The sequence below is a fragment of the Aspergillus fumigatus genome, chromosome 3 (genome assembly GCF_000002655.1).
Source record: "Aspergillus fumigatus Af293 chromosome 3, whole genome shotgun sequence".
Taxonomy (NCBI): Eukaryota; Fungi; Ascomycota; class Eurotiomycetes; order Eurotiales; family Aspergillaceae; genus Aspergillus; species Aspergillus fumigatus.
In genome coordinates this window covers 3,503,708-3,527,194 of record NC_007196.1, presented here as the reverse complement: position 1 = coordinate 3,527,194, position 23,487 = coordinate 3,503,708, and the positions used below count along the sequence as shown (strand labels likewise).

The following is a 23,487-nucleotide window of genomic DNA, read 5'->3' as shown; positions in this document are numbered from 1 at the left end:
TGAGCAACCTCCAGCGGCCTCCTCCAGCCTGTTGAGACTGGGGTTCGTAGGCCTCTCGGTGAAGGTCTTTTCATGAAATTTATGAGATCGAATTTGCCTTATCCTCTTGTTTCAAACCGGCAGAGTCCAGTGCATCAGTGTTTTTCTTCTTGAAGCATGTGGCATAAGCAGGATCTTTTGATTTAGTTTTGTAGCAGCGCTTTTGAGCTTGGCTTTCGCATTGAACCTGGCAATGGAAACAGTATTCGCATCTGTCCTATCTGCATCGGATCAACTGATTCATCTGCCTCTATGACGGCACTTGCAGAGGTTGGTTCTGAGATCTTCGTACTTCACTACAGCATGTTCGGTTTCCTTGTCTGTGAACAAGGACCATGTCGATTGTGACGACCCTCAACCCTTGAGAGAGAATCATTCTTCGCCAAAGCCATACTCATCCTTTATCGACTAGACAAGGAGAAGGTCCTATTTACAAGACAATGGATCCATGCCGCCATCCGGTTCAGTATATATGCTCTTCTCTTCTATCACTCTCACCTTCTCTCTCACCAGCTTCTGCCACTCATGATCGCTAATTCACAAGACATCAAATCCAAAAGCCTCCCCATTGTCGTGAAACCAATTCTATCTACAAACCAGTCAAAGCATAGGCGATGTGCTACTACATGCCCAATAAACCCCCATGCACCTGCACCTACCTCCAGCTAATCCAGCCTTGCTCACAAGTCCGCATCTTCGCTGTCCCGGGAAGCCCCACGCCCCTGATTCAAGTCTGTCCTATCCGATACATTGCACGCGGCGTCGGACAGCGCTTCTGCGCTCTGTGCAGCCGGACTGCGGATTTTGGTGGTAGTACCTCGACCGCCGCGGTTGGGCTTGTGGGATACCCAGAACAGCAGGGATTTGGGGGCTCGCAGTTGGAACCGTCATCTCGACAATCGCAGCAGCAGGCTACGCCTATTGATCCGTGTCTTGTCGGGGGAGGGATTTCGATTGGGGATTTGTTGCTCCCGATGGGGGAGGAGAGTAGGGGAGAGTTGGGGACTGCTGGGGATGCGGAGAGGAGGGATGAGGCGGGACAAAGCGCGCAGGGTTCTTCTTCTTCGGAGTTATCCATACAGTCGTTGGTGGTGCAGGACGAGGCGGGAGGAGGGTTGGTTGAGGATGCAGTCTCGGGTGCGCAGGTTGCCAAAGTGCCAACGGTTTAGGCTGCGTCTGTGGCGGAAGAAGAAGAATTAAAGGAGGGAAACGAGGAGGCGAGACTTGATCAGAGGGAGGATAAGATAGATTATGCCAAAGAGGTTGGAAGGACTGATCTCGGAGAGGGGATCCTGTTTCAGGAGATGCAGATAGTTCTTGACCTGGATGAGAAGTCATCTGAAAGCAAATGACTTAACTTGAAAATCGGTAAATGAACTCACAAGGCAAAAGAAAATAATTCAGGAGACTCGTCAAGATAAGTTGCTTTGTATGTACAAAGGTTTCTATCCGGGAAGAAGCTCTAGGTATACATTCAGGTATCAAGATCATCCAACCAATGGATATAGTGTATTTATCGAGGGATTTCAATCAAATCCCTGGAATTCTTCCTCGTCGTCACCATCAGCCTTCGCGCCTGCGGCTTTGGCTACCGCTCGTCTTAGTCGTCTTTCTTCCTCGTTCTTCTTCCTCAGCTCCTCAACCATCTTCTCCGTCTCAAGAACCTTCTGTTTTTCTTCCTCCGTCATCTTCTCCCATCTCGCCTTCTCTTGCTTTGACTTCTTCTGCTCACGTCGCTTGAGCTTCTTGTTCTTCGACTCAGCCTGTTGGCTCCATGCGACACTTTCGGTGGCTCGTCTCTTGTTTGACGTGGATTGAGTGGCACCAGACTCGGCAGCCTCTTGGAGAAGCTCCTTCCGCCGTTTCTCCCTTTGCTTGTCTTTGTATGCGTAATTGTCCCAGTCAAGGCTCATGCCGAGCGTCTTGTCACCGGTGAAGTTCTTCAACTCAGGCATCTTAGGCAATTTCAACAAACCCCAGGCTTTGCCTAAAGCTTCCCAATCAAGGTCAGAGACACGAAAGATACTGCTCGCCTGATGCTTGCTGTAGCTTCTGAGCCAGCTGACAAACGCCTTCTGGCCTCGGTCATGCAGCGCACGATCGGCCAACACAGCCTTTCGGGCAGTAGCCGTGGCAGCAGCCGCATCGGCGTCGGAGAAAGAAATCGATGGAGAAAATGGAACAACCGGTGTTTTCCGAACCTCTAGGAAAGAAACATAATCTTCTTCTCGTCCTGGATGCAAAAGCACTACACTCAGACCCCTCCGGCCAGCTCTTCCAGCACGGCCGCATCGATGAATGAACGACTTCGGGTCTGATGGAGGGTCGATTTGCACGACGAGATCGACAGACGGGATATCCAACCCACGCGCAGCAACATCAGTGGTGAGAAGAATGGCCGGATCGTGTGAGTTGATGAAGCGGTTGAAGTTCTTTTGGCGGACATTTGCCTGGTGTTTGCCGTGCAGTGGAATCAAGAGGAAATCGTCACCAAGCAGCAATGGGAGGATTGCAGACAAATAATCGACACCAGAACAGGTAGAGACGAAGAATATCGTTTTCAAGGGAGTGGGCTGAACTGAAGAAACGATGCGTTTCAAAGCGGCGAACTTGTGCGAGGGGGGTGTCGTAAGATAGGTCATTTGCAGACTGGTACAATCGAATTAGACTGCTGTTCAAGTATAAAGTAGAGAGGCACCAACCTAGCTGGAGTCCGCTTATCGTCAACGCCTGAGCCACCCTTGACCTTGACCATGACCTTGACAGGATTTCGTAAACCAACTCGGACAATCTGGTCAACGGCCTCGCTAACACTGGCGCTGAACAAACCAGTCCGTCTCTGTTTGGGAAGCCGGCGCAGAATGTTCTGTAAAGTCTCTTTGAATCCCAGATCTAGCAGTCGATCGGCCTCGTCAAGAACCAGCATCTCGAATGAGGATTGAGGACAGTGGACGTGAGGAGAAGAAAGCAATTCCAGAAGCCGTCCAGGCGTGGAGACCAACACATTCGGTGAACGCTTCAGGAACGTACTCAGATCTTCTGCAGGAGTAGTAGAACCACCGAGGAGGAGCTGCGGAACAACTTTGAGAGTAGATGAGGGAAACTTGGGTCGAGGCGCATCGTCGTCTTCGGAGGGGTTGATCGCAGCAGCTGAAGGAGGATGGAAGGCGAGTAATGATGATAGTACATTATAAATCTGTGATGCAAGTTCTCTAATAACATACTCAGCATCGAGCGTTTCCACAATTCTGGCTGCCGCGCGCCCAGAAATCAATGCCTACCTTGTTGGTGAAATGATGATGGCGCCAACATGATGTTTCTTAATGGGTTCCTCGAGACGCAAAAGCTTCTCTACAACTGGGATCAGGAAAGACAGCGTCTTTCCGCTGCCAGTGACTGCCTCCACTACGACATCCTTATGCGCCATGAACAGAGGAATAGCGGATGCTTGCACTGGGGTCATGCGGGTGAAGCCCATTGAGGACATTGCTTCTAAGACCCATTCTGACAGGGCTGGTGTCACTGCATCCCAGGCCCTCAATGAAGTGCCTGAAGGTGGTTTCGGAGCCATGACAGCAGCCGAGTGCAGAATCGGACCGTCACTTCGATCCGCACTTCGATTCGACGATCAGCAACGATTGCCCAGACTGATGCAGGAAAAAAATAGCTTATCAAAACGATCACTGATTAGATATTGAGGCGGTGAGTACTTTCTGCCAATTTACACGTGATCCCCTACGGATTTCGGCGGAATCACAAGCCTGAAGGTACCTGACAGAAATAAAACCGAAAGGAGGAAAAAGAAACCACGAACACAATACTCAGATAAAAAATTGGATTTGCAAATTGCTTTCGAGCACCTACCGAGTGATTCTCAATTTCTCAAATATTATTTGTCAGTGCTGTCTTTCTGCTGGTCAAGTGACCATGTCGATCTCTCTCTAAATTTCCAGAAACATGCGCAGCCGCCTGTCTGCCTTGGGCCAACGTCTCACGCGATAGACCAACTTCCTATTCACACACACCTCATTCATCATCTAGTCGCCCATCATTGCGTCGTTTGCAGCTGGCAGATTTCTCTCCTTTGACACGCTTGTCTGCGACTATAATTATCTGCGCCAGCGACCTCTGTCCGGGCTGATACCGGCTCCGGGTCTTCCGCCTTTCGGTATAAGAGCGGTCGAAATGCCCTCTTCTTCTGCCGACGACATCCCAGCAACTCCCCGAGTCATATCTCCTTCGCCTGTACCGTCGAGTGAGTCAAGCTCACGGGATGGTTATGCCGGACCGAGGACTCGGTCGGCAGCGCGACGCCAACGTCTTGTAGATGTATCCGAGGAGAAAAGCGAAGACGTGGATGCGGACTCGACCAGGTCACGCAGTCGCAGCCCAGCAGCTCCTGCTCGTTTAACTCGCACGCGGCGATCTAATCCCATGATACCAGCCAGGAAACCGGAGCCTTCGAAGACCAACGGCCGCATATCGCCCACCGACTTACTTTCGCCTAATTCCGCCCTGGGCAAAGGCCGGGCACACGACATCTCTCGTTCACCCTCACCTCTGGGCTTGATCCCCCTCCACACTCGCTACCGCAGCTTCATCCATCGTCACGAGATACCGCGCAAGCTCCTCCATGGCTCCATCGGCTTTCTTACCCTTTATCTGTATAGCCGAGGCGTCCAGACTCTCCAGATCACCCCATGGCTGCTCTCCGCTCTCGTCCCCATCGCCGCGACAGACTTTATCCGCCATCGCTCCGAGACGTTCAATAAAATCTACATTCGCTGCGTTGGTGCGCTCATGCGGGAGACAGAAGTGTCGGGCTACAACGGGGTGATCTGGTACCTGCTGGGCGCATACAGCGTTCTGCGTTTCTTCCCCAAGGACGTCGCGGTCATGGGCGTCCTGCTCCTCAGCTGGTGCGACACCGCAGCCTCCACCTTCGGCCGTCTCTACGGCCGGCACACGTTCCAACTGCGCAAGGGCAAGAGCTTTGCTGGTACCCTGGCCGCCTGGGTCGTCGGCGTCGTCACCGCCGCTGCCTTCTGGGGCTGGTTTGTCCCCCGCGTCGGAGCCTTTCCCAACGATCCCGAGGGTTCGTTCATGTTTACCGGCCGTCTGAAACTACTCCCCGATCCTATCAAGGGTCTCCTGGGTTGGACTGCCGATTCCGATTCCTCGCGCGGAGTCATCACCGGCCCGCTGGCACTGGGTGTCATGAGTGTTGTTTCCGGTATTATCGCCGCTGGAAGCGAGTTCATCGACTTGTTCAGCTGGGATGATAACTTCACTATCCCCGTTCTTAGTGGAATCGGGCTGTGGGGATTCCTGAAAGTTTTCGGTTAACTTTGCTCGCTCTTTCTATTCGACTTTGATAGACATATACCTCTTTCCTAGGAATGCCGAGGTCGGGCCTGTCAATTTCTCTCTGACGCGCTTATTCACTGTTCTCCTGTAGTTATATTTATACCACTATATACATCGATTCGTTACTTTTTCCTTGACAGGTCTACGAGGATAGACACCTTGGTTTCCCAATAGACTGGAATGGTCATATACGATGGGACATCCGCAATGGTTGATTCAAAACCCCCTGTCGATGGGCGCTTCCACTGTTGCTTGCTTGAAGATTTTCTCCAATCTTATTTCCAACCTTATTATGATTCCCTACATTGTCGCAACAACTGCGACGTGTATTTTGAAGAGATATGTACTTAAATTATAGACGAATGAAAAAAAAGAATCAACCCCGAATCACATGAAATAAGACTTCAATATCCTTGGTATCCCCATAGACGCCAGAACACCGCTATTTGAGTGCTAACAAATCAACTTTGAAGTCGGCAAACATCAACTCAAGTCCAAAATGCTTACACGGGGGATGCGCTTCTTCTTTCTCTTTTCGTCATTGTTGGACGAGTCACGCTCTGTCTCCTCTGAAGCCAGCTCAGATTGGGACTTAGCCTCAGTCGTCCAGAAGCCACCGCACACGATGACGGATTCTAGATGTGAAGAAGTCTGGCGAGGCCTTGACACCTTACTGCTCGATTCAACTCGCTTTTCCTCCTTCGTTGTCGGCTCGAGCGCATCATCCACGCCCGCGTCCATTGCCAAAGTCTTTGGAGCACTTGGCGGCAGGCGTACACCGGGGGCCTTCACGATTGAACGCTCTGCGGTCGGAGAGACGAGCTCCTTCGTCCGAGAAGAACGCGCTATTTGAGCTTCAGCGGCGAGAGCATGAACCTCATGAATTTTCAGTCCACTTAGTGATCGAACTTTGAGACCGGTCGGTGTTTGCGCCAACCTGTCGAACTGTTCATAAGGGCTTCCATCACTGAGTGTAACCGCAGACATAATGTCCTCCAACTCCTGAACTTCTACCCCCCTTCGAGGCTCAACTGACGCCTTGACGGGCCTCGACTTCTTCTGCTGATGACTCTCGCTTCCAGGCGATGACGGAGATACGACAGACTTTGTGTGTGAGGATAGGTCTGAATCGGCGGTGTCACCGTACCTGACATTGGAGTAACTGATTTTGATCCTACCGGGAGATGCACATGATGGAGAGGAATTGAAGACAGGTTCAGCACTTGAGAAGTCGAGAGTCTGCACCTCGACATTGCCAGAACGTACAACCGCCAGCCGGCTCCCCATGCGGGATAGCGTGGCCATTGGATGTCGCTTGACGTCCGGCATAGAGGATATGGTGCACGAAGAAGTGAATGAGTCAACCAAATCATCTACAATCTGATGTTTTTGCGGTTGAATATCCAACCTGCGCTTATGACTGTATGGGCCGTAGACTGGGGTGCTCCTCATTAAGGCGTCTGGAGAGCTCTCAGCACGCAGAAGCTCTGGCGCTCTCAATTTACTTGGAGGAGTTGCGGACATCGCCGCCTCAAATAGTTGTGCTCCTTTGAACTCTGAGATGTCAGATCTCTGCTTGGTGAGTGTGCCATACTTGAGGATACTGCCTCTTTTCATGCCGGGGTCGATTGGTCCCTTCTTCTTGGGACCTGTCTTTCGATTGCTGGACTTCTTCGGCGCGGAAGCCTTTTCGGCCTGTTCTTTTTTCCAGGTCCGCACGACCTCAGGCACCCCGATGGTGGCAATGGTTTCGAAGATCCAGACTTTTTCGGCGGCATAGGGGTCGAAACGCTTCCCGGTTCGATTTTTGGTCGGTGGCTGACCTGTAGCCTCTGTATAGACTTCCGCATCCTCATCTTCATCCCCGGAAACTATTGTCGTTTCCTGGGAAGGAATCGGTGGATTAGGTTCCTCGGCAAGTAGGTCCAAGCCAACGACATCTATCGGAACAATCTCCAACTGCAGCTCTGTCAGGCCATCAGTACTAAAGCTAGTTCGGCTCTTGTAGATCCTTTGCAACATCTGCACATCGCTGCCTGACAATGAGGTAGTCCCGGCAAGAGGTGACGGGCTTTTCTGCAAGCGAAGTCTATAGGAGACAAGAGGCTCTGCGAGCAACTTGATCACCTTCCTTGCTCCAGAACGGTAATTCCACTCGAATGCATCAGCTGTGAATCTTCGCAGTTCGAGGACGTCGATTTCCTGGTCCCAAGCATTCATCAGGCGGGTTTTGAGCACTTCAATATCCTGAGGCGAGGACACAACTGGTTTGGCGTAGTATGATAGGACTGTCCTATCTGGGAACGACTCTGGAATACGTACTGCTTTGTGCTTCGTTTGGAAGTACCCGCTTTCGTTCTCATCCAGCTCGTACTGTAGCCTTTCTTTCCATTCTTCTAGCTTCATGTCGAGTTCAGGCCCGTCCGACTTGATAGCGTCCAAGAGATCCCCGCCAAAGCCGGCTCTGGCAATCTCTGCGGCCAACTTGCTGCCACACTTTGGAACTCCGGACGGCAAGTAGTCACCGCCACTGAGCATCGCGAATAGGATCATACCAGCACGGTCAAGTGGCACATTTGAGGGATGATGTCCATCACCACACATTCTGTAGCAGGTAATATGGGTGGCTGCGGAGGTGCCACTGCCACTCTCCTTGGAGAAATTCATAACGGTTAGGGTCGAGCCAAACATCAAGGCGTCAACATCGTTGCTCATGACGGCATCAACGACACCTGCTCTCTGCAACCTAGCACATTCTGCTTCAGCCTCACCTGGAGCATCGTGTCGAGGAAACTTGAACAGATCGATTAGAACCTTTGAAAGTCGGATGATGGGCGCGTTCCCGTAGCTGCGACCAGAGACCGCCTTGCCTCTTTTGAAGGGCGGTTTGTCCTTCCCATCATAAACAAAAAGCGGATGGATAGGCAGCGCTAGGAACTTCAATAGTCTGTAAAACAGAGTCCGCAGCTCTGGATTTCGTCCACCTCGACCGGCCTGCACCTGGAACAGCCATATCGAGATATCCACGGCAATGCGTATGGGTCTTGAAGTCCGTTCCAAGTGGGTTATTGCCAGTTTGGACAAGGAAATTCGTTCTCCAGAGCCAATGGCATTGATGAGTCTGTCCCATGTTAGCTGATCCGCGGGATTATAGCCTCGCTACTTTTTTGTTCACTGAGCTCTTTAATGTTGTGGTCTTAAGGTTGTGCAATCCAAAATATAGAAAGAGGCTAGGAGAATCTAAATCTGAAAACAAGCTTTGCACCTACCCAGGAATCCCCATGAGACAGACCAGAGACCACAAGTGAAAGCCTAAAAAACAGAATCTAGGAATGGGCAGTAGTCTCGACTACTGTGAAGCAGGCAAAATATCCTGATTGTTGCTGTAGTGTTGTTTGTTGTTGACGTCGGAGAAGCTGATGCGACGGCCCGACAAAGATCCGTCCAGTCAAGAGGAGACGAGGGTAATTCTTTTGTCGGTTTCTTGCAATGACTAGGCACCTTGCACTTTGGCAGAGCCGAGGATTACAGGTCAATGAGTGTTCAATTTATTCCAGCGCTTTATGGTTAGTTGGACCCTTGACTGGTGAGTTGCGCAGGGAAAGAATGACTCTGTTGGTCAACACTCAATCGATCCGTTCTCCGTGCTTTGATTTAGGAGTCAACACACCTCGACGGGAAGTTATCGTCGGTCGATATAGTTGCTAAGAAGCAATGGCGACCCCGTCCACAGCCTCTCTTGATGATGAGAAGCGCTCAGTTTCCGCCAATACCAGTTTCCCCCTGAACTTACGCCACAATCAAACCGGCCGACCGTCGTCACCTCATACACCTCAACAGCAATTGCGGTCCAGTAACTCTTCCTTTGCGAGCACCGGCTCGGGGGGTAGTTCTTTCCGCGGAGAAGAGGACGCAATTATTTTTGAACTTGGATCCCGGTGGTTTCGAGCTGGATTTGAGGGCGAAAGCACACCTATATGTGTAGTGGGATATGGGCCAAATGACTGGAGGAGAGCGGGCGACTATAGAGGGTGGGTGAAAGGGATCAACAATACGAGCAGCTCGCGAGCAGTCAATGCAGATCAATGGACTGGTGCATACGAACTGTGGAGGATGGATTTACGTGATGTCGACCTGGGACTCATCGAGGACAAAATCGAACGGGTATTTCGGGAAACATATAACAAATATCTGCTGACAGATGCGGGCACATCACGATTGGTGCTGGTCATCCCGTCTATCATGCCACATCCGTTATTATCTTCGATTTTGTCGACTCTTTTCAGTCGCTGGCGATTCCCCAGTATCACCCTTCTTCCGAGCCCTGCAATGGCCGCGGTAGCAGCAGGGCTCCGCTCAGCATTGGTGGTAGATCTGGGATGGGCAGAAACTACTGTAACCGGTCTGTATGAATACCGAGAGATTTCCGCCAAGCGAAGTACAAGAGCCATGAAGTCCTTGCTTCAGGAGACAGGGAGGATGCTCACTCGCCTTGCCTCGGACGCCAGTCGGGAATCTGAAGTTGCGGACGACATAACCGTCAGCTTCGAGTACTGCGAAGAAGTCGTCAGTCGTTTTGCCTGGTGCAAGCCCCGGGTAGGTGACAAAGTAGCTTCACTATCTGAATCGCGCAACATGCAATCACCGACTGGAAACGTCCCCGAATCCATAGGCAACAGGATGGTGTCGATTCCATCTCCATCGAATCCTCATTCGACCTATATTGATATTCCATTTTCGGCGCTTGCGGAGCCGGTTGAGAAGATCCTTTTCGCCAAGGAATCAGCGGAGCGCGATTTGGACGACGAAGAAAAGTCAATACCTTTGTTGGTTTACAACACGCTACTCGGCCTGCCGCCCGATGTTAGGGGCACATGTATGTCGCGGATAATATTCGTTGGAGGTGGTGCTAATATTCCCGGCATACGACGGCGAGTTATCGACGAGGTGGCGGCGATGGTCAATGCATATGGCTGGAGCCCAGTCCGCGGCGAAGCAATTCAGAAAGTAGAGGAGAAGTTCCTAGCTTCGAGGCTGAAAACGCCGGCGCCCGTGACTGGCAGTCAAAGTTCAGCGGTACCGGATAATCAAGATCAAGAGGCAGCCGAAGAAGAGGTAGATTTCGTTGAGCAGAAGCTACGCCGTAGCAAAGACAAGGACACGAAACACCAGGTACATGGTATACTACGCGAGGTGGAATCTCTGGGTGCCTGGGCCGGAGCCAGTCTTGTGGCAAGCCTCAAGATCAGGGGACAGGTGGAGATTGAGCGGGAGAAATATCTCCAGCATGGTCTTGCTGGTGCCAGCCGGGACTTGGAACATGGCCATGTTCCTGATCGACGTTCTGGTCTTCGAGCAGGCGGGGATCGGTCAAGCTGGACACTAGCAGCCTGGGGTTGAGATTGGGCAAGGACGTGCGTGACTATACGTTGATTCGCATGTCATGCACCCAAGATGAAATTTGACCTGTATATATGATACCCAGTTAGAATCGGAATAGTTTATTGATTTGGGAGGTTATTATGGCAGACTCCTTGATCCTTTCAGATTGCTCTCCGATCGAGAAATGATAGATGTGCAGCTACGAAGGAATGGCAGACAGCCAGGAGGATCATGACTGGAATAGCATTAGATTACTATGTACACGTCGTTCTCAAAGCTGCTGGTATGTCAAAACAGAGTAGCGATATCACTTCGAACCCAAAGTCTGCTACGCCAGTTCAATCACCTATATCCACAGCGGACGACTCATCTAGACAGTGCCGAATTGATAAGTAGCCCAGTTGACAGCTGGACCATCGTTGGGAGAGAAGATCTGCAGTGGCAATTGCCCCCATTCAGGGTGGTTGATGCCATCAATCCAGCCCTCGGGCTCGATGACCACGCAGCCATATTGCATGACATTCTTTGCGCCTTCCTTGCCCTCTTCCTTGTTACGCTTCTCCTGAGACGGCTTGATGGGGAGGTAGTCCATCTTGGCGTTGTCGCAGGTGTATATTTGAAGCGCTGGCATGTTGGACGATACTTCAAGGCTGATACCGGTTGCGCTGGAGTTCATGCGAACGATAGGGACGAGCGAGTCCGGAGCAGCGTATTGAGGGGGTCGGTCGACGAGCCAGCAGGTATCGTAGCCGGTGCAGTCGGTGCCGCACATGCCGTAGGTATCCTTGAGATCGGCGCCGATGAGCTTGCCCTCGGTGAAATCGGGGGCGCCGTTGAACGCGTCGACCGTGAGGATGGTGCCATTGGGGATGAGGATGCCATCTGTGGCGATGAGGCGGTTGGAGTAAGGGAGTTGCAGGAAGGTGTCATTTAGGACATTAGGGGCCTTGAAGGCATTGAGATTCCAGTAGATGTGGTTGGAGAGCATAATTGGAGTCGCCTCCGTCAGGGCAAGGGAGATCAGTTTGGTGGTCAGCTGGGGGAGACCCTTTGGGTTTTGTGGAGTGACAGCCGTGTCGACACTGTAGACGGCGTGGGTGATGACGTCTCCAGGAAAGTCTTCCCAACCTTGATCGTAGAGAGTGAAGGTGACGGAAGACTTGGAATGTGCTGTCACAGTCCAGTTCCGTTGGTCGTAGCCTACCTTGCCTCCGTGGAGAGTGTCGATGCCGTTGTTCTCATTCTTCGGGACATGGTACTCATTACTGCGGATGGTGAACGTGCCGTTCTTGATGCGATTGGCGTACCGACCCACAACAGCACCGAAGAAGGTGTGGACTGTCTCTGTATCATTCAGGTAGGCCTTAGGGTCATCATAGCCAATGACAACATCCTGCTCCTTGCCATCGCGATCCGGGACCATCAGAGATATCAGTCGAGCTCCATAGGGAATCAGCTTGGCAGTGATGTTCTCCGCGCTGATGGTGTAGACCTTGAAGGGATCTGTAGCTGAAGTGCTGGACGAAGAAGAGGAGCTCGACTGTGTACTCTGAGCCAAAACTGGCAGTCCATAAAGGACGGCCGAGAGATAGTGCTTGACATGCATCCTGAGCCCCAGGAGAATAGTGATAGTGATGAAAAAGGAGCAGTAAATGATCAAGACACGAGGCGTTATCCGAGCAGGACACAGCAAAGAACGAAAGCAGTCACAAAGAGGGGGTGTGCGTCGGTTAAATACTGGAGAAGTATTCATAATCCCCTAGCCAAAAACAATAAAACGTCACTGTTGGTAGTACGCCCCGATTCACCTCATGATGCTACTTCTGTGCGGGGAAATCAAAGCGCAGGAACCAGCAGGAAGCTGGGGTAGGCCCAAACCCTCTTGTGCTTCACTGATTTGCTGAGATGACTCGTAAATTTACCGAGAATGGACGTAGTCGATGGCAAGCTTCCAGTTGTCTCGGGGCCTTTGGTTGACTAGTCCAGAATGTTGCAGGGATCTGTGCCGCGTGCAGTCACTTGGTAGTTATCTTGCCTGCCAGCCGACGAGCGTGACGGAACCAGTTGGGGCGAAGTTGTAGTGAATGGAAGACACTACTGGAGGATCCAGCTGGTAGGAGTTGTGGTTAAGCGAAATGAATTTCTCCGTGTATATTGCTCTCAATGCTCCAGCAACAGTTAAGCAATACGCCCCCTAATCGCCGTTAATCTAGCTTTGACTAGTGAGTGCCTCAGGTCAACAGGGCCGGAAGGCGTCAAGGCAAAAACCGCGTGGTTGGATCTCAGACCACACGCTAGACCTTTACAGGAAACTCCGGCGGGGGATTCCAACTTCCATTTGCGGGGAAGGAAAAAAGGCTTGTCGATCATTTTCTTAGTTTCTCCTCTTGGTCAAGAATAAGATGCTCGCGGAGGGTTACTGAGAGGAATTGGTTGACCAGCAACGACTTTTGTTGACGTGTGCATGGAGTAAATCAGTGATGATGAAGAATATCACTCTTCAATTTTGACGAATGTTTCCGCTAGAAGCATTTTGGTAAATCGAACGACCACTGCAGCCATGGCCTCTATGACTAACCGTACTCGGAACGGAACAGTATATTTCCTGATTATGTAATACCAACGCGTCCGCTCGCATTGATCGGCCCGGACCCTCGGCCTGCCTGATCGGGAGACTTGTTTATGTTGGATTTGCGGACTCTTAGAGTCGGGTCCAGGATGATGACCGCTGATCTGGTCTGTTGATGATGATAAATTCTGAATAGGTGCGTTGGCAATACAACCTCTGTAGATTGCTATTCTTGCGCGACGCGATTCGCGGCACGATCGCCCCTCTTCATGAACCGCATTGTTTGTTGCATGGCGCAATGTTCTCTCAAAGTTCCAGCTCTTCTCCAGACATTCTTGGCCCCCCTGGCGACGCCGATTATTTGATATCATCTCCGATCAGACCTTTTTCCGGTCGCCAGAGCTTCATGTCACCAGCCAATTTTAAGCTCCTTCAGACCCCGCGGACGGGCAAGGGAAAGCGGTCGCGCATCAATCTTAGTCCGGCCAAGGGCGCGCATTCGATTCGATTCGACGATGTTGTGCTTCCTGTGTCTCCGACTAGGCAGTTGAATGGTAGACAGCGATCATTGTCTCCAGAAAAGGCACAGGCCGATGGAAACTTGAGCCCGTGGAGGATTCGAGTAACACTCGAGGCAACACAAGACGAGAAAATGAATCAGGGGAGCCCGGCGCGCAAGCGGCCGAGGCCGTTGGCAGCTACGACAGTCAAAGTACCGCTCAAGGATGCCGAAGATCATGCGGAACAGTCACCGAAAAGGCGCAGAGGGCGACCAAGGAAATCGGACATACGGGAACAGGATGCTACGCCTACAGCAGGCAGTCCAGGACACACACCCGGCCCAGCAGGTGCAAGTGGACAGAAGAGAAAACGAGGTCGACCAAGGAAACAGTCTCTCAATCCGGATACGGTAGGCGGCGATAAGCAAGTGGCTGATTCGGCGGATTATCAAGACACACGGCCCGTTGAGCCTGAAATGGAGGCCGAACAACGATGGAGTCCGTTGAACCTTGCTGGGGACGTAGACTCGGACGACGACGCTTTGCCGGAGGGTTTCATGCCTGCCGACAATTTTCCAGAAGACAACAACATGGGGCAACCCGATGCAGCCGCTTGGGATCGGAGCTCCCCCCGAATACATAATGAGCGTACGTATGACACACCAGATGTGACTGCAGTGGATCAGATATACGGACAAAACCATGATGAAGAACCGCAGTCGACCCCCTCAAAAATGCCGTCGCCCTCTCGGGAAAGCCAAGGATTCTCCCCAGAAAATACATTACATGCTGGTCATACACCCAGACCGCCGCGCTCATACCCAAGTCCAACCTCCTCCTCTCTGGGTGACGATGACAGAGCGGTGCAAGTTGCTTCTAGGGCACACCTCGAAGGATCTGGTCAGGAACAGAATACGACTCGTCCTACAAATGACCCAACAGACGAACATAGGGAGTTTGATTCTATCATGGAAAGCGAAGGCTTTAGCATGGTTTCATTGGATACACTACCCTCTGTCAAACAACACGGGCTGAGCATCAACTCGCAGAGTGGCAATGGTGCTCTGAAGCCCTTCCTCTCCCGAGAGAAGATGGCGAATCCGGAGAAATCGAAGCGCAAGGTGTCAAGCCTAAACCTGAATCCCAGGAAGCATTCCCCAGATGTAGAGGTGGGAAAAGAATCGAGATTCCAGGCAATTGAGCCTCAAGCATTGCCCGTGTCCGCCGAGAAAAGACAGTCTGCACCTCTATTGCGTGAATCCCCTGTTCCGGCTTTTGTTCCCAAGCAAAGAAAACCACTTTCAAGGTTGGCTCGAATCATCCGCGCAGGCGTAGCCCTTGAAGGCGCCCTTCGGCGTCCATACGAGGGGGCACCTGTGCCGACGCCTGGTACACCGGATCTGAGAGAACAGATTTCTAGTCTAGAAGCACCTAAAAGGCGGTTAGAGCTCTTGTTCAGCGACTTACATCCAAGACTGAGGCGAGAACTGCGCGCAGGATTGGGCTTTGCACAAGAGCTCGCAAAAAGGAGGAGAAAGACGGAGATTGAACGGGCAAGACAAACGGCATCAGTAGAAACAAGGTTGACGGGTAATGCCAGAGGCGCAACCACAACTCCTCAACAGATACACAGCGGAACTGCTGTGAAGGACACTCCGAGCACAGAAATGAAACGACGACTGGAGGAATGGCAGCGGGAGAGGGAAGCCGTGAGCCGGGAGATCCAGATGGCGAATGCCAGTCAAGTCATTGTGATTGACAGTGACGCGACGGGGCCGCCGAGTCCGGAGATTGATGCGAACGGCAATCAAATGGGGAGTCAATCCGACGAGGAGGCTGATCCCGGGGTTTCCCGTGGGCAAGAGTTGGGAGATTATCAGGCCCGGGAAGTGTATGACGAAGACATACCCGATCAGGATGTTGATCTAGGTGGATCGCCGCAGCATGACTTTGAACCTAATCAGGCTGAAGAACTTTACGAGGAGGAAGACGAAGAGGGTTATGAAGATATCTGGCAACAAGAAGCGAGAGACCATAGCAACATCTCGCATCGCTCGTCAGCGCTGCACAGAAGGGAAAATGATGACGTCGAAGCACGTCAAGAATCGAACCCATCGGAGAGCAGCCCTGCGCCAAGCGAGCCTAGGGGAATCTTCTCTCCAAAGTCCTGGACGAACGACAACGCCAAGGTACCGTTTTTGGGCCATTCGCGCGTCAAGAAATTGCGCGAGGAGACAGTGGATCTTTCCGCTGTGCTTCGTGGGGAGGAAACCCCTCGGCACATTCGTCGCTATTATGGTCAAAGCAGCCCTGCTGAAAAGAGTGCGAACGGAGATTCACCGCAGCAACAACGATCAAATCCCGATTTTCCGGAAGAGAATGCGGAAGATCATGGGCTCGAAGACGACCAGGGCTCACGCATCTATCTGGATTCAAGCCCTAACAGGGCTTCGGATGATGACACATTTCAGATCGACCCTACTACAAGGCATGAGAGCGAAATGCAACGTGCAGACCAGATGGCGGAGGAGATCGAGAACGAGCATATTCCAGCTACCGCGCTAGCCGACAAACGTTCCGTCTACGAAGAAAATAGTACTCCTGCTCAGAATCGACAGTTCGGTGGAGATGGTCAGGCATCAACCTGGTTTCAGAAGATTACTAGTCTTACTCCCGGTTGGTTGAAAGCTCCAGTTCGCAAGTCATTCGCACCACCCAGTCCTGGGTATGGAGAAGGCTCAGAAGAGGAGCCTGACGTCAGATCGGCCAACGCACAGACGCTTCTTGACAACCAACTGTATCCCGAAGAGACGGATGAAACATCAAGGCAGGGTCTGCAGTCACCGGAGCAGAATAACACGCAGCCGGACTCGCCTACGTCAAGTGCCGCTCGACCCGTCGAAGATGTCAGAGTCGAGACCTACGAACCTCACTTTCCGCTCGCTGTCTCAGGATATTTCACAGACAATCACTACGTTCTCCTGCGACGGCTTTATCGATTGGCAAAACGTCACCCAGAACGGTTTCCTTACTATCCAGCACCTGGCCGCTCTGACATCATTGGCGATTGGATTTGGACATCGGACGGTGAGCATGGGGTGCGTGTTACTGAAACCCAGTTTGCCATCATTGACCGATTTGTGCAAGAGCTGGCTCGTGGCGACCTGCAGGCGGGTGGAACGGGCCAGATTGGCTGGACAGAAGCCGATATGCATAGAAGACTGATCAGTGTCATCATTGGCGAGCGCATTAGAGAGGAAATGAAGGCAGAGATGGGCGGCAAAGCGTCAGCTCAGCAGATAGGAAATAGAGGAGCCGCTCTCACGGCGTGGCGTCGATGACCGTTCATCCATCACCCTCGACTTTGAGATCGTCGTCTCTGATTTTGGCCCTTTCTTTTAGTTCCTGTGCAATGAGGTTTTCGAGTTTTGATCTGTTCTGGTTTACATATTGTCGGACTATTACGGATCCGGTGGACCAATGACTGAACACGTCGCCAGTCGGGTTTCCAAGCATGGCTTTTCTTTTGCTTTGTCATTGTGATATCTCACTTTGATTGACGTACTATTCCCCTCTTGTTTGGTTTTTCAGTACAGATTGGACTTGATTGGGCATTGACAAAGTCAGCTGCCCGTGGAGTACAGTGGTGGGTCTTCTTTGCCAATATGTTCGGTGTCTCGTTTTATTGCACGATATCATTGGACACGATGTGTATATGACTCGACTTGTCTTTCTAGCTTTCTTTTGCTTCTTTTCCATTGTCTTGTTGGGCAACTCAGAACCTACCTGTTTCTGTTCTGGTTGGCAGGGCGTCTCTTCCTGGTGGTGTTATACGTGGTAGAATTGCTCAGGTGGGCCAAGGGTTATGGAGTTGGTCTCTTGGATTGTACCTGAAAAGAAATTCTGGCAACTTCGATGATGCTTCTGGTGTCGGTTTAAATGGGGACGGGGAGCATGTATGGCGACCTGTTCCTTGTTTGAGCGGCGAATCCGTTGCTGTGAGCGTGCCACGCTATGCAGCGCCCGGACCTGAGCTGGCCTGGGGCGTAAGAGAGTAAAGCACGGTGACTGTAGAGATCTAGACTGACGCGACGAGATTGTGCTACTCGGGATTGGTGAGCCGTCGCATGGGGTTCCGACCAGGCTGCAGGTCTGGGGAGAGCAGCCAAACAGAGCACGGTGAGAACTGGCTAGCCTATTGTAGGTGGGTGATGCAGTGCGTCAGTGTGAGGCCTGAACTTGTTTTGGATGTGACTTGGTGTGCAGTATAGGATGAGTGAGGGCCTTTCAATGGCTGAGGTATAGCGATTATGGTTATCAACGACGATTCGCAGTAGTATTCTATTTTGGTGTTCCAGATCATCCTGGGAGAGAAAGAGATTAGTATGGGTATAAATAGAGAGAGGTAAGCACATAGTTGTCACTCCGGGGATTACCTAGTCAATCACTGACATCTCACCTCGCTCATTCCTTTTCCATTGCACATTCAATCCATATGGCTACCAAGATGGGCATGGGCCACACTGTCAAATGCGCCTTTCGCCTGACGTCCCTGCTCAAGAAAGCAGAGCGCTCATTCCATCAAAAGGGGAAAGCAGTCGATCACAGCCATCCCGCTGTACCCTCCCTCACTTTACCCGACATCGATTGCTCGGATCACGGACTCAGGCCGCTCTGCAAAGAGATGGGAATGGACGCCTACAACAAGGATACTTTCTCCGACAGCGACAGCGACAGCGACACGAACACCGACACCGACACCGACACTTCAAGCGTTTTCATCCCTGATCTGGCGGTGAGGGCGAAACCCGCAGACGCAGACGCAGACGCAGACGCAGTCGCAGGTAGCAGCAGTAACCATCCCCATAACGGTAACCGGAAACGCCTCGTCCGCATCGTTAGCTTCAAGAGCATCGCGCACAACCGCTCGCGGTGGTCCTCGTCGCAGGAGCGCGAACTCGCAATCGCGCAGCACGAGCTGGCGCGGTGTCAGAAGGCGTGGAGTTCGGAGCAGGAGCTGTGGTTGGAATATGTGGGTTACCAATTGACGTCTGATACTGTCGTAAACAGCCATCTTCCCTTTTTTTTCTTTTTGTTTACTTCTTGGCCAACAAGCTCAAGGCATGGTGCAGATGACTAACGGGTCGGTGATGATTTCACCGGGTTTTCATGACCAGATTAAGATCCTCCTGGAAGAGAAAGAAGCGCACGAGGAGTTCCTCGGTCACCGTGCGAAGCAGTCTGGGGATGAGCAGGCGCATTTCCGGAAGGCCTGGAGGAGCCGGCGGGCTGGGGAGGAACAGCGAGGTCGGACGCGGAGTCGCAACGGGTTGCGGGCGTTGAGGGGTAGCAGGAGTGGAAAGGGGAGAGGGGAATGAACTGTAGGTTGAGTGATCTGCTTAATTCATACCAAGTTGTTTTGTGCATGATGAGTTAAGACGAAAGTATGGCGAAACTGAACAAAGTATGCCAGACTAGGGAATGGATATGATGTGACAGGAGGAGTATCTCAAGCCTGTCTTTTTCCTGCTTGTCCCAGCTTATCCTTTTGGTTCTTTCTACGCAGGGACATGAAACACAATGCAGAAAACAATGCCATGGCTTGTTCTCAAACTTGTTATCAAACTTCAACTAGTTTCTCACTAGATCATTCCACTAGAGAACAAACGGACGATAAGCGGAAGCATAGACCAATGAGTGAGTGGGTTTCAACGGTCAACATCACTCACTCCACTTCGAGGGCAAACCAGAGTTCTGTGCTACGCTAATAATAATACTCTTAGCGATAATGAAAATATCCATTGTCGATGCGGTTGGCGCCGGGATTTCGCTGTAATAGCCAATACTCTGTACACCAGAGATCATCAGGGTCAATTCTTGAGTGTGACAGATCGACAAAAGCAAACAAGATCCTAAAATTCATACGTCGACGCGCCAAATACGGTAGGTGTTGTTGATCAACTGGGAGAGGGCCAATATCTTCATCATCTGACATCAAATCAATATAAATGACTCGAAACCCGTTGACATGTCTTATCAGTTCCCTCGGATGAACGTCAGACAACTAATATCTCTGACCAACCGATAAGAACCGTAGATAGCTATTGCGAGCCGCGTTTTCCTTTCTCTCAGTTCTTCTTCTCTTTGCACTGAACTGATGTCTAGGGAAGTCCAATGTGTTGCACAGTATCCTGTCCGATCATGTTATACTTCTAGTGTACGGAGTAACCAAATTAGGCCGTTCAGTTTCGTGCTTGTGGACTGTGTTACTGAGTTGAAAGATACAGACATACTGCGTACTTCTGAATCTGGATACTGACCATGATCCAATCCATTCAGTATCGACGGCCATAGACCGCCGAGGAGATACAGGAATCTTGGTGTTGAACAGCAAATCACGTTGCCTTTTTGTATCTCCATCACTTCCCATTCTCCAACATCATCATCCATCAACTTGACCTCTCTCTCCTCATCATCTTCTTCGTCAAATCCTATCCATTTAATATACATCCCGGTTATATTCAGTCGGCTATAGGCCCAAGCCATCCTTATTTGAATCATTCTCCGGAGTTCCCCACTGTACGGCTCGGATTGTTATCTCTCCCCAGGCTCCACACCTTTGCCATTTGTTCGAAGTCTGGATGACTATCTATAGCCTTGGCCACCTTTGCTTTTTCGTCTCTTGTTCTATTACTCCTATGGATCATTTGGATCAATCATGGTGCTCCCTCTCAGTCACCAAGCATCACATCCCACACAAATTCATTCACTTACCTCTCCTGCCTCATTTGTCATGTTCATTTCCTCGCACCCATGGCCGGCCTTGAACATGACTTGCCACTATTGGCGCCTCTCGATACTGCCCTGACGTACCCTTGCTGAGCGCAAGATAAGCCTCGTGTCAACCAGTAGGTTATTGTTCTGTTGTTCATTTTGGGTTGCTTTAATTACAATTACATTTCCCGATATCTCCTTCTAGAAAAACATTTTATTCCCAGATAAATCCACACCCCTCATTTCTTGGCCCCCCCCCCCGTTAGATATACTGGATGCTGAAAATCCCGCTGATACCTGCAAGGAGAATCATTATGCATGGCTGCGGAGTAGTGTTACAGGTCATCATTCTAATAGTCTAGACTTCCTACATTCCCGACCAATATCACCATCCCTCTCTCTGATCGTATATCAATACCCTTCCCATCATTGGGGATTCTTTAACTCGCCGGCCCGGTTCGCCATGCGCCGACAATGTCGGTAACAACGTCCCTTTGGTGGCCTGAAGACCGAATCCAAGCCACTCTCTGTCCGGAGTATGTCTTTGGTCATCTTCCGTCCGATCTTTTGCCTCGCCTTGTGGCACCTTTACCTTGGGGAGAGGGCCTTACCAGTGAGACATATCTCGACTGGATCCTGCACAAGGCTGGCAGGCTCTTTTTGATCCTAGTCGACATCGGCATCCCTGAGCGCATCTTCTCCCTGGTCGACGAGTCATTCGATGACGCAGACTTGCCAATTGCAGCCCACAGTGTCGAGCGTCTGAAGCTCTCCCTTGACGACAAGAATCCGACGCTAGATGCCAAATTCTTCCATGCTCAGTGGCGTTTCCTCGTCCGAGGGATCAAGCAAGGTGATCATATCAAGTATACCGAGAACGAAGGCGTTCCGGTCGAATTAATACGCAACGAGGCGGCGCTTGCACGAGAAGGGATCGAGAAAGTCGTTCTGGCGGGCGCGGTCTGTCAGGTATATCTGCGAACCCAGGTTACCGTCGGAGGTGCGCCGCATTTCTTTGAAGAACAGGAGGTTCTGGATGAGATTCGGTCCCTGCGACGGTTATCTCATGATCATGTCTTTTCCATTTACGCTTCTTACTTTGTTGATGATACCATGTGCATTCTGTTTTCCGGTACATACGATCGTTCCCTGATGTCCTTTCTCACCGATGTTCCCCAACCTTTCAAACGCCTGCCCAAGAATCGGCGCCGCGAGATCCTGATCAACTGGCCGCACTGTTTAGTTGATGGGCTGGCATGGTTGCATGCTCACAACCAAGTCCATGGCGCCATTCGGCCGTCCAATGTCCTAATTGACTCGGAATACCGTATCTTCCTCGGCCAGTTTGAGGCGCTCGATACATTACTGCCACCTGCCAAGATAGACGACGTCGAGTCATATCAGTACGGAGCCCCGGAGCGCTGGGTACGTGCCGTTACCGTTCAGGATACCGGCCCGACTCGAACAGTTCTTCCATCTGGTGGTCGCACGGGTCGACGTCAGCCATCATCCCGCCCTGGAAGACTGACCCTGTTCTCGAGAGGCCCGGGTTCTGATGACGCGGTGGACCATTCGCTGAGTTCGCGAGCTGAGTCCGTCACCTCCCACGGCACCGCCATTCGCATTGGAGGATTGCCCGATTCACCGACGCGGTTCTCCTTCGCGCTGTCTTCATCGTCCTCCGGGTCCAGTGGAAGTGCTCGCAAGCGGGTTGTCACCCCGGTCAAGCGGCCTATCTTATACACTCCATCCATCACCTCGTCCAACTCCTCCGGCTCCTCCAGTAGCTCCTCTTCTACGGTCCTCGACCCGGCTCGACTCCCAGGCACTCGATCGAAAACCGCTGTGGTGCAGACTTGGCAGTCCCGACAGACAGACCCCGAGGCATCGGACATATTCTCTCTTGGAGCCGTGACCCTTGACATTTTCACGCACCTCTGCAAGCGCAAGATTACCGCCTTTGCGCACCACCGGGGCGCAAAGAACAGGACCGCCGGCCGCGGAGGAGGCGTTGCGGACTGCTCGTTCCATCTGGACCGGAATATCGGCCAAGTAAGTTCGTGGATCGCCCTACTGGAACACGACGCGAGGAAACGGAAGGATCCTGTCTTCCGCGCTGTGGAGCCAATGCTTGCCGTAGTCCGCAGCATGTTGGACAAGGACCCGGGCAACCGGCCCTCGGCCACGCGCGTGGAAAGCCGCTTCGGCGCCATCCTGCGCCAGATAGAAGAATCGGTTGCTCTGCACTGCACATCCAAGTTGTACATCCACGCCGCCGAAGCATCCAAGACGCAGATCATCCCACAGCACGAACTCTCAGAGTCGGAGACTACCGCCCCTACTCCAACCCACCCCAAACTCACCATCACACCATGCCCTTCCGAACCAGCAGAGCAACGGACAGACTCCCCTCATCACTCGACACTACCACCCGATGTCTCGCGACACCCTTCCCCATCTCCATCAGTAGCCAGCTATGCGGGTTACGTAGACTGGACAGACACCTACACATACAGCGACGACGACTCCGACCAGGAAAGCAGCGAATACACACCTTCCTCTTCATCACTAAGGCTCCCCTGGCCAATGCGACCAGACGGACCCTTGAGACCGGCTCCCTCCCAGGATTCTGTTCTAGGCTACGGAATTGCAATTACTGATTGAAAGAGTTTCACTCACAGCTACTCTTCATTACATCTTTATGGCCGAGCGAAGCTCAAGGCATCTACTCCTAAGCGCGCTATGGTTTCCCTGACATACCTCCCATCCGCCTATGGGTATGCCCTGTAGCTGAGCGGACTTATTTTCATCTCCCCCCCTCTCTCCCTCCCTCTTTTTTTTTTTTTTTCTTTTTTT

The 23,487-nt window shown here is 51.7% G+C and overlaps 9 protein-coding genes across 9 annotated transcripts; 6 read left to right on the top strand and 3 right to left on the bottom strand.

Annotated features, from left to right (window-relative positions):
* Positions 1 to 653: 653 nt before the first annotated feature.
* On the top strand, positions 654 to 1,208 carry AFUA_3G13290 (uncharacterized protein; the record flags this gene model as incomplete). The annotated part of the gene is made up of 1 exon (XM_749200.1): positions 654 to 1,208. One exon carries the CDS (start codon positions 654 to 656, stop codon positions 1,206 to 1,208), a length of 555 nt encoding a protein of 184 aa, XP_754293.1.
* A 196-nt stretch (positions 1,209 to 1,404) lies between these two features.
* Positions 1,405 to 3,695, bottom strand: spb4 (ATP-dependent RNA helicase SPB4). The gene is made up of 3 exons (XM_077804464.1): positions 3,321 to 3,695; positions 2,742 to 3,251; positions 1,405 to 2,688 (listed from the first exon to the last, which is right to left on the bottom strand). Exons 1-3 carry the CDS (start codon positions 3,608 to 3,610, stop codon positions 1,566 to 1,568), a joined length of 1,923 nt encoding a protein of 640 aa, XP_077660614.1. The 5' UTR covers positions 3,611 to 3,695; the 3' UTR covers positions 1,405 to 1,565.
* A 121-nt stretch (positions 3,696 to 3,816) lies between these two features.
* On the top strand, positions 3,817 to 5,385 carry AFUA_3G13270 (diacylglycerol/polyprenol kinase family protein; the record flags this gene model as incomplete). The annotated part of the gene is made up of 2 exons (XM_749202.2): positions 3,817 to 3,934; positions 4,005 to 5,385. Exon 2 carries the CDS (start codon positions 4,225 to 4,227, stop codon positions 5,383 to 5,385), a length of 1,161 nt encoding a protein of 386 aa, XP_754295.1. The 5' UTR covers positions 3,817 to 3,934; positions 4,005 to 4,224.
* A 504-nt stretch (positions 5,386 to 5,889) lies between these two features.
* AFUA_3G13260 (crossover junction endodeoxyribonuclease) lies at positions 5,890 to 8,810 on the bottom strand (the record flags this gene model as incomplete). The annotated part of the gene is made up of 2 exons (XM_077804463.1): positions 8,676 to 8,810; positions 5,890 to 8,527 (listed from the first exon to the last, which is right to left on the bottom strand). The coding sequence occupies exons 1-2, from the start codon at positions 8,687 to 8,689 to the stop codon at positions 5,890 to 5,892; spliced, it is 2,652 nt and encodes an 883-aa protein (XP_077660613.1). The 5' UTR covers positions 8,690 to 8,810.
* Positions 8,811 to 9,120: 310 nt separating this feature from the next.
* On the top strand, positions 9,121 to 10,806 carry AFUA_3G13250 (putative actin-related protein RO7; the record flags this gene model as incomplete). Its single annotated transcript, XM_749204.1, has 1 exon — positions 9,121 to 10,806. The coding sequence occupies one exon, from the start codon at positions 9,121 to 9,123 to the stop codon at positions 10,804 to 10,806; it is 1,686 nt and encodes a 561-aa protein (XP_754297.1).
* Positions 10,807 to 11,158: 352 nt separating this feature from the next.
* AFUA_3G13240 (aldose epimerase family protein) lies at positions 11,159 to 12,541 on the bottom strand (the record flags this gene model as incomplete). The annotated part of the gene is made up of 1 exon (XM_749205.1): positions 11,159 to 12,541. One exon carries the CDS (start codon positions 12,539 to 12,541, stop codon positions 11,159 to 11,161), a length of 1,383 nt encoding a protein of 460 aa, XP_754298.1.
* Positions 12,542 to 13,655: 1,114 nt separating this feature from the next.
* AFUA_3G13230 (putative AT DNA binding protein) lies at positions 13,656 to 17,198 on the top strand (the record flags this gene model as incomplete). The annotated part of the gene is made up of 1 exon (XM_749206.1): positions 13,656 to 17,198. The coding sequence occupies one exon, from the start codon at positions 13,656 to 13,658 to the stop codon at positions 17,196 to 17,198; it is 3,543 nt and encodes a 1,180-aa protein (XP_754299.1).
* A 1,154-nt stretch (positions 17,199 to 18,352) lies between these two features.
* On the top strand, positions 18,353 to 19,235 carry AFUA_3G13220 (uncharacterized protein; the record flags this gene model as incomplete). The annotated part of the gene is made up of 2 exons (XM_749207.1): positions 18,353 to 18,889; positions 19,035 to 19,235. The coding sequence occupies 2 exons, from the start codon at positions 18,353 to 18,355 to the stop codon at positions 19,233 to 19,235; spliced, it is 738 nt and encodes a 245-aa protein (XP_754300.1).
* A 615-nt stretch (positions 19,236 to 19,850) lies between these two features.
* Positions 19,851 to 23,484, top strand: AFUA_3G13210 (protein kinase domain-containing protein). The gene is made up of 3 exons (XM_749208.2): positions 19,851 to 20,074; positions 20,145 to 20,765; positions 20,936 to 23,484. The coding sequence occupies exon 3, from the start codon at positions 21,106 to 21,108 to the stop codon at positions 23,293 to 23,295; it is 2,190 nt and encodes a 729-aa protein (XP_754301.1). The 5' UTR covers positions 19,851 to 20,074; positions 20,145 to 20,765; positions 20,936 to 21,105; the 3' UTR covers positions 23,296 to 23,484.
* Positions 23,485 to 23,487: the final 3 nt, after the last annotated feature.

What these genes read in the sequence shown, in the direction of transcription:
- spb4 (XM_077804464.1), bottom strand. Translation starts at nt 3,610, where the DNA reads ATGGCTCCGAAACCACCTTCAGGCACTTCATTGAGGGCCTGGGATGCA. An exon ending in ATCATCATTTCACCAACAAG is followed by an intron (nt 3,252 to 3,320) that starts GTAGGCATTGAT and finishes GTATGTTATTAG; the next exon opens with AGAACTTGCATCACAGATTT. An exon ending in GATAAGCGGACTCCAGCTAG is followed by an intron (nt 2,689 to 2,741) that starts GTTGGTGCCTCT and finishes CGATTGTACCAG; the next exon opens with TCTGCAAATGACCTATCTTA.
- AFUA_3G13210 (XM_749208.2), top strand. Translation starts at nt 21,106, where the DNA reads ATGTCGGTAACAACGTCCCTTTGGTGGCCTGAAGACCGAATCCAAGCC.